This window comes from Centroberyx affinis, unplaced genomic scaffold (genome assembly GCF_046629955.1).
Source record: "Centroberyx affinis isolate AG114_WGS23_722 - 3 ecotype Tasmania unplaced genomic scaffold, CSIRO-AGI_Caff_v1 ptg000777l_1, whole genome shotgun sequence".
Classification (NCBI taxonomy): Eukaryota; Metazoa; Chordata; class Actinopteri; order Beryciformes; family Berycidae; genus Centroberyx; species Centroberyx affinis.
In genome coordinates this window covers 49676-64014 of record NW_027279385.1, presented here as the reverse complement: position 1 = coordinate 64014, position 14339 = coordinate 49676, and the positions used below count along the sequence as shown (strand labels likewise).

The 14339-nt window shown below is 41.6% G+C and overlaps 1 protein-coding gene across 1 annotated transcript in view; it reads left to right on the top strand.

Moving 5' to 3' along the window:
• LOC139644717 (voltage-dependent T-type calcium channel subunit alpha-1I-like) overlaps positions 1-14339 on the top strand; it is a gene marked incomplete at its 5' end in the record, with an annotated part of 105185 nt that overhangs the window by 73507 nt on the left and 17339 nt on the right. The window contains 3 exons of the mRNA XM_071520175.1: positions 3195-3273; positions 4721-4842; positions 7349-7816. Coding sequence (XP_071376276.1) covers positions 3195-3273; positions 4721-4842; positions 7349-7816 — 669 coding nt within the window. The remainder of the gene's footprint in view (positions 1-3194; positions 3274-4720; positions 4843-7348; positions 7817-14339) is intronic.

Genomic DNA, 14339 nt, shown 5'->3' with positions numbered 1-14339 from the left:
GATACACATAGTTTTTGTATTGTGACTTATTTATGTTGTTATTATCATATTAGATATAGGTGTCCCTATGGGTTAGGGTTAGGTGGTGTTGTGCCTATTGCTCATGCAGCCAAAAACTAGGTGAATTTGCATATCAGTTAGAACATAAAGTCAGAGAGCATTTTCCTCTTTCACCCAGATGACCAACTAAAAAGTTAATAATTTAAGGAGGGACTTCTAAAAATTGTAATTTTGGTGAATAATTTACACACTACTCTACATCTAACATCTTAGAGTTACTGTTATTTTTTCAAGTAAAATACCCTATAAAATAGACATTTTAAATTAAATTATCAGCTGTTATTGTTAAGAAACATCAGGTCAAATTTGGTGGTCACATCTCCAAGTTAAATTAAAAAAGTGTGAGTATGTCAGTTTGAGAAAATGCCCTTTTTTTTTTTTTATAAACTAATACTGTGCTTCATGTACTTGATGTAAATACAAATGTATGAATTCACTATTTATACTTTCTTTGATGATTGGTTTTCCATAAACTACAGTAGTGATAGAAGCAAAATATTGTATTATCTCAAAATTGACCAATCCAACCAAAACAGCCATTTTCCCCCTGTGGTGCCGTGCCTTAATGGCACTGAAAAAGAGAGTATAGCTTAGCTCTCTTGCAAGGTTGTGTCTGTTGTGTGTATTTTTTTGTAATCTGATGCATCGATTCAAACCAGTGGTCCACAATCCTATGATCCTATCCTATCATCAGCACATTCATTCCTCCATATCATCCTCCTATACTCAATCTAACATGCTCTTACATGAAATAAAAAAAAAAATCCCTTTTACCTCCCTCCACAGCTTGTGTTTCTGTTATTTCTGTTTTTTCTAGCCCCTCCCTAATACATGATCATTCCATGGTCTTCCATAAGCAGGAATATTGTTTTATTGTCAGGTTGTTGTGGCTCTGACCCATTGGTTGGTTGGTTGTAATGTTAGTTGTTTAGGAATTGAAGCTTATCCTACTGTTGCACTCACTGCAAGTCCCTCTGGATCAGAACATCAACAAATGTAAATTTAGATGCATCTGTCCCTAAAAATAAATTAATTCTACCTAGAATATTGAAAAAGGAGCACATACAAAGTGTGATTTAAATTAGTCATGGAAACATGACTAATTTCATTTTCACAGATTGCGTTCCAAAATCTCTTTTCTGTGCTCCTTTGACAAAATGTCATGGTACAATCCTGCGAACATCACAATCTTTGAGTCATCCTGCAGTTGGAGCACTGCTTACTAGCATGGGTTAAAGTCCCTGTTTATGCTATGCTGTTACTTCTAACTTTGATTGATTGATTAATCGATTCAACATATTAAATCAAAACACTATATACCATTAAGACATATGAAGACACTCCCAGTATCCACAGGTGTGATAAAACAAATATATAATCTTTCTCTGCCTCTATTAACACACACTAACACATTGCAAGTGTCCTTACTGAGAAATCTGTTCCTTCCACTGGGTTTCGGAGTGGGTGGAATGACCTTTCATATCAGTTTGAATTGCGTCATATTTTGCACCAAAAGTTTTCTACTATTTTACCGAAAGACATGCCCCAACATGACACGCACGACAATGAGCCAAGGTTTCAGTGCTTTGAATACAGAAAAGAACATGTGCAATTAGGACACACAGGTTTGCTCACTATGGAGACCACATTTATAAATATCAGAGTTTGTTCTACTCTGCTTCTGTTGCCTGGTTGCCAGCTCTAATGCTTCCATGCCATCCACCTCGTTTGTGTCTTAATACCCGACACGTCTCCATCCTCATCCCCGCGGTGCGCTCTCATTCTCTCTCTGCTCCATGGATCAAAAGGCACCGGATGGGCTTAAGTTACACGCCGCAAACTGCTTCCGGCAAAGCCTCGGCTTTTAATCTCCACCAGGAAATCTAAACATGCACATCTGGGGAGAGAGAGAGGGAACCTCGGGCTTTGCCTAACCTCTCCAAAAATCTAATCTGTTTCTCTCTCTCTCTCTCTCTCTCTCTCTCTCCTATGCTTTCCTCCCTCCCTCTCTCTGCCATCCTGTCCTCCAACAAATGTGTTTTTGTTTCCTAATCCACTCTCTCCCCTGCAGTATGATAGGCAGCCCCTGTGGCACTCCCCCTCCTCTCTCTCTCTCTCTGTCTCTCTCTCTCTGCTTCAACCTATCACTTTATTTGCCTACCTAATAGAATTCCACAGTGGCGTATTCAGAAAGCACTGTGGAATTGGATCCCCTCTCGCCCCATTGCCTACACTGTGAGGTGACTTAGCTAATGGCGTTCTGCTCAGCGCCTGCTATTGCGCCCCGGGGGGGTCCTTCACCCATTTGCATTGCATATCACGGACTGTGAACACTTCAAGTCGCTACACGGATGGCTACACGCCTGTTAGGCAGTCAGCAAGTTGAATTTTCCCCACACCGTGTAATAGTGTGATTATCCTTGTGTGTGTTGTGGTTTCTTGAATACTTGGTGACCTACAGTTTTGCTGTTTTCTGCTTTTTTCTCTCAAATGAGACGTTTACAGCATCCTGGATGTGCTGATTAAGTTTCATGACCCTTGGGCCTGCAAAGCCCATTCAAAACCCAGTGATTTGAAAATTGCGTGGGCATTAATCTGAAAATAAGCCTGTTCATGAAAAGCTGAGAATTTACTTCCAAAATGCTATCCATACATTTTGGATGAAAAATGCCATCTGATGTTCATTGGTCAATATAAAAAAATAAATAAAATAGGTACCTAGTAGGAATATAGCTGAAAATTGACAATGATCAATAATGATTTTAGCTTTATAATCATTTTGTCAGTGGCAAAGAATAAACTTTGGGAAACACTGAATCCTTGTATTTTTGGAGATTATTTGTTGACATGAAAATGGTCAAAATGATCTATAAAGAATATCAGCACAAAATAGTGGCTATAGCGACAGCTTCAGTCCAATGATACTGGCCTTCCAAAACTCATATCGATTGAGCCCTGGTGTGTATTAGGGTGAAACTCTAGCTATACAAGGAAATAAAAACTAAGGAGAAAAGGTAGAAAGTTTTTTTTTTTTTTTGGTGAAACCTTTATGCACTGAAAGTGTGGCACTTCTTGCTGATAGGTTACCTCTGTTTTAATACTAATATGTGATTGGTCCTCTGTGTGTGTGACAGGTGGGGAACCTCGGCCTGCTCTTCATGTTGCTGTTCTTCATCTACGCTGCTCTGGGGGTGGAGCTGTTTGGAGAGCTGGGTAAGTCTACCAGCAAGAGAAATGGGCAGCAGCTTGGCTTAATGGTTAGAGGACACATCCCATAATTTCTAGGTCACAGGTTTGATCTCTGAAAATGCGAGTCTCTGTCCTCATCCAAGTGAACAAGTGACTGAGAACGTAATCCAAACCAATTACAGGAAACAACCCCAAACCAGTTTTATGGGTATAAGGAGACAGATGTTGACATCTGATAGCCAGCAGTTAGACATGCTTGGAAAGCTGAGCGTAACAAAATGAACCAAGGGAAAAGTAGGGGTCAAGATGAGGTGAGATGAAATGTCTCCTCAATATACGGGCCAAGGAATGAATGTGCTACAGACACCAGAGAAGGCAAAAGAGCGAAGACAAGTCCATCATGTTTAGCTAAATTTATAGGGATTGGAATCAGATTGGGTTGGATTCCCCCCTCGCCACCAAAATCTCTAACTTGGCGGGATGCAGTTCAGTAGGAGTGAGAATGTAATGCGAACCAGCTACAGGAAATTACCCCAAAACACAAGGGTTTATGGGTATAAGGAGACGGATGTTGACATGTGATAGCCATGCATGACAAAATCAACCAAAAAGGACAAAAAAGAGTGCAGACAAGTCCATCATGCTTAGCTTAAGTCACAGGAACTGGAATTAAATTTGTGTTGACTTTCCCCCACCTCGTGCCACTCTCTAATTTCTAACCTGGCCAAATGACAGGTTACCAAAAACCAGCTACTTGTGAGTCCATGTGACTTCTGTTCACAACAAGCGTCCAAAACCCCGGGTGAATTTTTAAGCCAATAAGGAAGTGGTGGCAGGCGGCAATTCCTCTGTCTGCTAGATGCTGGCTCCAAAAAGACTCCAAATCCAGCCCAACTGCAAGTCAATGGGACCACAACCCAACTTCTCACTCAAAATAAAAAGTAAAATACATTTTTTCGGCAAGAGGTTATGGTCTCAGCTAATTTCACTTCTCCAGTGTGTGTCCTTACAACAGTTTTCAAAAGAATTGTGTCATTAACAGGATATAATGGATATCAAACGGGGTTGTCGCAGATTACGGGCCAATAGCAGGCAGAGCTGCTCCGCTGTGGTAAACTCCCGGCTTTGCTCTGGCTGCGCTGGCTCCAAAAAATGTCAATATGGTGGCGATCATAAACCCCAACTTTTGGCTTCAAAACAGCCCTTTAGAGAGCTATGGGTGACGTCACACTCACTACCTTGTTTTACGTTTCTCAAGCACTAAATCAACCAAATTCAAAAATGCAATAAGGTAAAATTTTTCACTATGGTTTGGACCAACGAAAACAAACTGTAAGTTTGGTTAGACCCTTACATACACCTCCAGACTCATTATAACCTGCCTAGAAGTTTGATTTTACCATTGTGCCACTCTCTAAACTCCTTCGCTCCTCTCTCTTATTCTCTCTCCTCTCTTCCTTCCTCCTCTCAGTGTGTAACGCTGACTACCCCTGCGAGGGCATGAGCCGCCACGCCACCTTCGAAAACTTTGGCATGGCCTTCCTCACCCTCTTCCAGGTCTCCACCGGTGACAACTGGAACGGCATTATGAAGGTACCTACACTTCCCGCTGCACCATGGGAGATGGAGTGCAATAAGAGAATTTTATTTTTGTCTATTCCACACCATGGCAGCCTTTCAATCTCTGCTCATTTTGATGCTCAGTTGAACTGGGTTGTTTTAGATCTGTGGTTCACAAAGATCAAATTTCATGAATATTCTATTCACTAGAAGTTAAAACACTAGAAAAGAATGTGTAACACACAAATTACTATTCTGATCAGACTCTTCTTGGGGTCATCTCTTCTTGAGGGTCCTTGACATGTCTAAGCATATATTATTCTACATTTTGATGAAGGTATGAGAACAAGAGCTGAAAGATATGGAGAAAAAATCAAATTGCAATAATTTGACAGAATACTGCAGTTGGAATTGGAATTGCAATTGCAAAGTTTTTCTTTTTAAAAATCACTTTAAAAAGTGATATTGTTAAAAAAAAAAACAGTACATGTCAGTGTGGAGGATTTACTGAGTTTGAGTATGATGAAAGGTTTTCACCAATATTACACTTGATTCATGAGCCAAGAGCAGCTCTGAAACACATTGTTCAGAAATCCATTTTGGACGCTTCTCTCTCTCTTAAGCAGTTAATTGCAGCCTCTGCGATTTGAAAATGAATTGTTCCGCTCTAATGGAAACATATTAACACCACGGCCAATCTTAGCAGTAGCCTAAACACTAGAGGAGCAAAATTTAAAGTAAAGGTTAAAGTTAAAGTAAAGTAAACCCAGTTCAAATCCCTGGCCCATGGTAAAATCTGAGCAGGGAAAGTGAAGAAGTGCTGGTCCCTCCTCCCTCAACAACTATCATCCCTTTAGCCCTTTAGCAAGGCTAAGGCCAACAGGAGGAGCCTGTGGTTGTACCTGCAGGTCCCAGGTGTGAAGTTGTGGAACTGCATGAATGTGAAGCAGCATAGTGCTGAAACGGTAGATCTGTTCCATGGATACATAGTTGAAAATGATGATAGTTTACAATACAAAATCAGAGTATTTGATTCCTCTCTCCACTCACTCGCTCCCCACCATCCCAATCAGCTCAGTCTCCAATCATACCCAAGTACCACAAGCTCTTAAATTGTCATAAAAGGCCATATCCGGAAGATTGTTAATCAGTGCTGATTAGACTCTTAGAAAAACTGACTGACTGTTGTTGAAAGGAAGAAAGAGAACAGATTTCAGTGCCTGGAAAGCTTTCAACAAGCTGTACTGTGAGGCAATGACAACATACGCTTTGAAGAAATTGCATATCGCTGAAATGTCACACTCACTGAGTCTCTGTTATCGTCGCCTTTATTGAACTTGAATGCATTACTCAGCAGATTGTTGACTCTGTAAAGATATATTCATTCACACAAAAGCAGCAGAGCAATGTGGAGCAATGGAGTCGTAATCATGGCTTCATGATGTGTTTTTTGTTTTATTCTGATGATTCTCTACTTCCTCCTGATTGTCCTTCGCATACTGTCCTGCCCTTCACCTCTCCCTACTGTTTCCTCTCTGCTTCCTAACACCTCACCCCACCCCCCCAACACACACACACACACACACACACACACACACACACATAAACACCTCTTTCATCCTCTTTCTCCCTCTACACCGCCTCCATTCCCACTCTTCCCCCATTTTCTCCACCCATTCCTGCTCCACTTCTGGCTCATCCTCATTTTCACTTTATCCCTGGACTCAAACACAGGAGTTTTTATTACACAGGACTTTAGACACTTTTTTTTATCTTCATAGTTTTATATTTATGTATATTTCCTTATATCTTTCTTGTACTATTTTTATTACCTTATTACCTTTCCTGTACATGGTTCTGCCAGTTGCTGCTGTGACACTTGATTTTCCCCTAGGGGATCAATAAAGTGCAATCTTATACCTGCAATAAGCAATATTAGACCATATAACCAATCCTGTAACCAACTAATGTGTGCTATGTGGAGATTTCATTGAGCCATAATGATATAAACCAGTATCCACACAGCAGCAGCTGTATTGCTGTTTTCACCTTTTTTTCTAAAGCTTGTTGTCAAATTAAACTAGCTTAGCTCCTCCCTCGCTGTTTAAGAGCGGTGCTCACCCTCTCCCATTCCTGAAAAAAAATGTTGTAATGGCGGAACGAAGTGAGTGAGTAAACTTGTTAAATTAGTAAACTTGTTAAACTGGTAAACTTGCTAGCTACCTCCTCACTTGTCATTGTGGGACATGTAGCCTTCAGTGGGAGAAAGTTCTGGCAAAGCGAAACCGATAACCGGTGAGACTTCTCAGCAGGTGCGTTTAGTTTAGCTATTAGCATTTATCCTTCCAATTGTTCTTCATAGGCCTCCATAGTGCAGTGGCTTTGCTGTGTGTTATTTACGAATGTGTTGTTGTTTCTGTCACCCTTTAGTGGTCAGAAAAATCGCTTATTGCAGCTTTAATCTTATTTCTATCTTCTGTGGCCTTCTCCCTCCATCCCTTTCTCCCTCTTTATCCCCTACCTCCCCCCTCCCACCCAGGACACGCTGAGGGAGTGTCCTCCAGGTCATTCGGGCACCGACTACGGCTGCCACGCGGGGCTGCAGTTCATCTCGCCCATGTACTTTGTGTCCTTTGTGCTGACGGCGCAGTTCGTCCTGATCAACGTGGTGGTGGCCGTGCTCATGAAGCACCTGGACGACTCCAACAAGGAGGCGCAGGAGGACGCCGAGATGGATGCAGAGATCGAGCTGGAGCTGGCCCAGGGCGGACTCTGCTGCATGATGGGGGGCATCGGCGCCATCGCCGGCGCCACCGCCGGTGCTGGAGGCACGGGTGGGATGGGCGGGGGCGGCGGAGCGGCCGGTGGAATTACAGCGGGTGCAAGCGGGGGGTCGAGCGGTGGGGTGACACCGCCGGTGCGAGAAGGAGGAGGAGGAGGAGGAGGAGGAGGAGTGGGGCATGAGAACCACAGACACCATCGATGCAGACTCTACTCTCCTGCTCAGGTGAGTGGACTTGGCTTACTGACCTGACAATCAATGGGTAACCTGACAGTGAAATACTAGCAGCAGCATTTAAGACATTCACAAGTAATTATTGCTGCCACAGCCCTACTTTTACCATGTAATGATGCAGAGAAGACTTGCTCAACAGTGTTTATCACTACATTACTACATTTTCAGCATTGGTAAGGTGAGTTTGTTGTTGAGTAATGTATCAGTGCCCGATATAAGCTTTTTCATTTTTCCAGAAACGATATAATCTTCTCTCTTTTGTAAGAGAAACATTTGGTAACACTATTCGCATAGTCCAATGTTGATACTCAACTATCAGGTGATAAAAAGTAGTGTCACTTGCCTATTTGGTGCATCTCCACAGACTATGTAACTCTAAACCTGACCTAACCCTAACTTTATTTTTTAACCCTAAACCCAATCCTAAATATTTGTATATTTTTTGTTTTCTTTGGTTGATTGAGTATCTAACCTTGCCTTCTCCCACATTTCAGTTGGCAGTGCCAATGTGTAGGCAATCTTTCACTAACTAGTATAACAGTGTGATCGGCCAATCAGTGATCCGATCACCACTGAAATGATGCATTTCATGGGTTACAGTAGGCCAACCTCCTCACTGGTACTCAGTGACTGTACAGCATCTGGACTTGTTTTTCTTAATGAAACACTGCTGCCCTGCTTATGCAAATACAAGGTGTTGATGTCGTTTAGGTGTTGATGACTTGTATACACGCATGCACACAAGCTGAAACACACACAGACACACCAAACACCCCCACACACAGGGAGCACACACACAAACACACACACACACACACACACGTTTAACGACCACCATCTCCGCAGCCTTCTAAAAATAACATTGGGGCAGCGGTGGTGGCTCTCATCTTCAGCTCCCCTGATTGCTGCATCTGAAAGAGCGACGGTCCACCAGTCAGTCTAGGCTAAATCCATAATCACTTACACACACGCGCACGGGCACGCTCACAGAATTAAAGCACCTGCAGATGAGAACATGTATTTATAGAAGCAAGCTTGTTGCAACAGAGCAGAATGCAATGTACTACGGTGAAGGAGAGAGAAAGAAAGCGAGAAAGAAACAAACAAGTAAATAAACAAGTGAAAAAAAAAAAAAAAATGGGGCTGGAATCAATCAGGAAAAGGAGGGGGAAAACAAGAGAGAACAAATGTAAATGAAAAATAGATGTAGTATATATTTAGTATATAGAAAGTAACATAGGGTAAGGGAAAGAGAAAGACGAAGTGAGAGGAGAGGATTAGATGGCTAGTGACTGACTGACTAACTGCCTGACTAAGTGATTGAGGCAGCAAACGAATGAGTGAGTAAGCAGGTAGGTGAACGAATGAGCGAGTGACCGGCTAACTGATTTTGACTGACTGAATGACAAACTACTTGAACGACTGACTTAATCTGACTGACTGACTGTGCAGGTTATTCAAACTCTGGAGTGTTTAATTCCTCCTTTAGTTCGGTTCATTTGTTCAGGTGAGGACAATGCCATTTGAACTCAGCACCAAATAACGGCACCGAGACATGCAAGTCTCAGTTAGGAGACCCGTATAGGAGTAAGAACAGAATCGTACCATTTACCGGAAATGACCCCAAAACAAGCATGTTGTTTGGACATTCGGTGTGGTTTTATGGATATAAGGAGACAAATGGTGTCATCTTGAGAGCCAGCAGTTACTCATGCTTTGATAGTCAAACATTACAAAATGAACCAAGGGCAAACTGCAGTCTGGACAGATGCTCATATTCAGCTATTTCTTCCTGTGTTCTTAACTCGTGCAAAGAGTGCCGACAAGTCCATCGTGCTTAGCTCAAGTTACAGGGACTGGAATCTGATTGACTCTAACCTCTAACCTGATGTGTTAGGGTTACCAAAACTCTGTCCAATAAACAAGCTACTTGCCCTAGTTGGCTTGTAATTGGGCAGTGTGAACATATACGCACCAAAGTAAACTTTCCCACTATGGTTCAGACCAAAGATAACAAACTGTAGGTGTGATCATCCAACCTAAGAAATTACACTGAACCACTGAGTGAGAGAGGGTAAAGGAAGAAGAGAGAGAGAGAGAGAGAGAGAGAGAGAGAGAGAGAGAGAGAGAGAGAGAGAGAGAGAGAGCACAGTGAGATTGTGAGTGGGTGGCAGTCTCAGCCGCTCAGTCGCTGTCTCATTGTCCTTATAGCTCATTGTCTGTCAGCCTACTGGTATTTTTAACCAGGGGGCGGAGTAAGAGAGAGATGAGAAACAGGAGAAACTCGTTTCATGTGTCTTTCTATGCGCGCTCCATTTTAAATCTCTTTTTCTGATTAGTCAACAAACAACGTTGTCACAATAAGAGCAGTGATCAGAGGACATGTGTGTATGTGTGTGTGTGTGTGTGTGTGTGTGTGTAGTTATTTATGCTTGGGTTTTTATTTTGCCTTTATTTAAGTTAGTCCTATTGAGGTCAAGATTTTTTTTTTTTTTCAAGGAAGACATGTCCAAAAAAGGAGTCTCAAAACGAACATGACAGTTGTAGCCGAACAACAATGTACAAAAGCAAAATATAATCAAATTCCCATAAACAAGAGTACAAGTAAAAAATGTCTATAAAAGTGCTGCAACAGGCAGAAGTCCAGTCATCCTAGCCTCACTGACCAAACCGATTTAAATCTTGACAAAAATGGGAAAGACAGCTCCTTATTGATTCTGTCACAAGATCCTTAATTAACAGTTCAAACTCACCAAGAGAGACCAGCTGTTTCAGTTTTAAATCATTTTGAGGGAGCAGAGCGCTTCGGCCTAATTCAGCTCTGACCCCAGGGACAGACAACAAAAACAAGTTGAGGACATAAACAGTATTTCCCACCAACCAAGAGAACAAATCATCAGCAGAAGACCCCAAATGGTCTTAAAAATTCAATATACCAATGAAAAAGTGTACAAGTGAAGAGGGCAGCCCAGCCAGAGGAAACAAAGCACTCATTAAAGCATTTCAAACCTCTGAACACCTAAGAAAGCAATTCAAGAGAGTTATACTTTGCAGACCACATAATAGCTTTCCACTTAATAGCTCGCCAACATTTTCTGGGATCATTTACGCTGCCTGTGGAGACAGACAGGTAAAATGTGGGCCTGGCCTTCCTCATGTGAGAAATCAGATGAAGAAGCCAGACAGAGGGAGAGTATGAATTTATTCCTTTTGCTCAGGCTGCATCAGTCTAATAAATAAGATTAGAAAAGCACAGGTGAAAAACACTGTAGAAATGTAGAGAATGGAGAAAATCTATTCAATCTGTATTTATATAGCACTTTTCAAAACAAACTTACTAAGTGCTTCCCAACCAAAAAAAAGAGGTACATATCAGTAAGAAAAAAAAACATACGGATAAAACAAAAGGAATAAATAAGTAACAGACAAGGCAACAAGGATAAAACAAGTAAAAGCCAAAGATCACAGGAAGTCCTTTTGATATAAGTAAGCTTCAATAAGTTAGTTAGTTAGTTAGTTAGTTTGTTAGTTAGTTAGTTTATTGTCCCCGGGGGGAAATTCTTTTTCACAAAACTGTACATCACAAGGAGAACCAACAATACACTTTACACACATTATCACAAAAACAACATAAAAAGACAAGACTCATAGTTCCCTTAGTGAAAAGATGATAGAGAGTGTGCCTGCATGCTCCTCAGGCAAGTCGATCCAAAGCCATGGAGCCCTGACGGCAAAAACCTGGTTACCTTAATAGTCTTGAGCCTAGATACACGAACAGTCAGGTTCCTGCCTGAGGATCTCAGGATCTTAGTTTCATGAGGAATCAAAAGTTCAAAAAGATGCATAACAAGACGCCAGGCCATGCAAACCTTAAAAACAAAAAAGGCAACATGAAATACTTTCCTCCATTCCAGAAGTTCAACATCTGGAATGAGTTGAATTCACAACAAATCATGTAAGAAACGCTGCTCAACAAAATGCTTCATATAACTCTTTTGATTAATAAGTGGCTTTGTTCTAGGAAAGTGGTCACTTAACTTATTGCCAAAAACAGCAACAGTAGTTTGAAGTTGAGCAAAACAGTTTGACAATCAGGAGGCAGGCAATCAAGCGGCATTAGGTGGAAGCACACTGTTGGAATGAAGCTGTGATCAGGCTCCAGCAGGCGGAAGTTGGAGACACTGAAGAGGACACTTATTTTGCAGGGATTATTCCACAGACATACTCAAATACAGGACTGCGGCAAGTAATAAATTGTAGCCAGGTTGATGGATGCTGAAGTGCAAGCTGAGTTTCCAAAGGTTGAGACGACCTGGCAGACGTTCTAGGTAAAAATGTAAAACCTTATGACATATCATTGGTAGCATAGAGATGTAGAGGTAAAAAAAAAATTGCTGGAAACTGTACACATAACACAAACACTGACAGGCTGCCGTCTTGGGTGGGAGTACAGAGTGGGCAGTGACACTCCGCTACAGAGCATCTGCTACTAACACAGGCACATCAAGATACTTCTGTTTGCCTCTGCATATGCTGGCATCCGTTAAACCAAAACTGTTATGTTGTGCCTTGTGTGTGTCCTGAAACAACAGAAGGCTTGACAAGTCATTTCCAAACCCTACATGAAGAGTTTCATTCACAAATAATATCCACCATCTGAATGGTAGTAGCAGGACAGGTTGGATAGTACTGAACTGCAAAACCAAAGAGCAAAAACCTGACAAAAGTACTGTGGGTAAAGAAGTGGATAGTATATAATTTGATAGCATTTATGGTATATTTTTTGTTGTTATGAATTCTAAACCTAAGTCATGATCTGTGACTATTAAAATACACTGAAAGTAGTTGCTGTTTGCCTTTGTAGGGGATACTAGGATAGTAGGCACTTAGGTCTGTGGTTGGCAAAATTATATATACATATATAGATATATATATGAATATTGAAATATATTGATTTTTTACCCCCAAATGAATTTGTGGTTTTGAATAAAAAGCTTCAAAACATTTTCATCATTCAATATCTGTAAAATATAGAGGATCCAGTCTGCAGCCAGTAAAAGTGTTATTTTCTGAACCAAGGACTTAAATTACCTGCTATCCTTTGAAAAACACCCTCGTTTTTTTTTTTTCTTTGTGCTAGCAATCATTTTGTAAGAATAGGTGTGTTGATCTCATGTCACATCGCAAAACTCTAAAATACCTGGTAGTTTTTCCTATTGAAGTGAAAACGCTAAGACAGTTGCTCCATCCCTATTGAACTTGACAGGGGGTGGGGGTGGCGGGGGTGGTAGGGGTGGGGGGGCACAGCGGGGTGCCATTGGATGAGAGCATCGCTGGATGGGAAGGCCAGATGGCAGTGCGGTGAATCAAACAGGGTCATCGGCAACATTTACCCCAACCAAGACCCCTGGCTTAGCCAATCAATGAGCCCGGCTCACCCCTCGCTGTGCGTCTCCAAGCACTTGAGATGTGTGTGTGTGTGTGTGTGCGTGCGTGTGTGTGTGCATACTCCATGTCGGTGCTGCCAGGGTCTAGCTATTGACTGCGGTTGCCCTCCTCACCTCACACCCTTTAGTGGTAACTCTTGAGATGGAGAGAGAGCAGGAGAGAGCAAGTAGGAGAGAGAACAAGCAGCTTGAACTTTAGACATGGCAGCGGGGAAAGGTGAGCCGACATGAAAAAAGCAACTCGCAGGAGAGGAAAATACTGAGGGCTGGAGAGAGAGAGAGAGAGAGAGAGACTGACTGACTGGCAGAGAAAAGAGAAAAGTGAGACAGAAAAACAAGAGAAACACAGACGCCGATGTGTAGAATATCTTCTCTGTCAGAAATATCTAGGATGACTGTTTTCTTGGCAGGACTGTTTCTAAGGCAAGTAGGTGTGAGCCGTCACTGCTGCCACTCATATTGGACAGAAATACTTTTTTGTTAAAATATTTCTGTTCAATATGAGTGACATATGACAACATATGATACGTATGGCAACAAAAAGCTGTTCAGTTGAAGAGCTTGATTCCAAAATGAGATATCCACCATAGCACTCTCAAGTGTGACATCATTTTTCACCCAAATAAGGGATTCTGGATCCAAAACGCTTTGAGTCTGCTGTGAAAATGACTAGAGAGGAGTAAAGTGATTGCCTTTAACTACGTCCGATGCTATTTTCGCTTTCGGGGGGGTTCCTCTATTATGCATTTCTTTATTTGTTGAGGTGGATTCTGATGGGTTTTAAAGCTGCAATGAAAAAAAAACCCAACAACCCACAAGCAATACTTAGCTCAGCATTCGGCCATTTGTGGCTTTGAGAAGCGAGGATAACACCACATCACCACATGGTTGTAAGCAAAATCGTTTTTTAAAAATTCAGTAACATGTTAAAATAATAACTTTGTCATACATCCATTCTACTTAGATTATTTCACCCATTTTAAGAACAGAACGATTGGCAAACAGGATCCAAAAATCCCATTAATTTGAACAAAAGACACATATACACTTACAAAATGATTGATTGT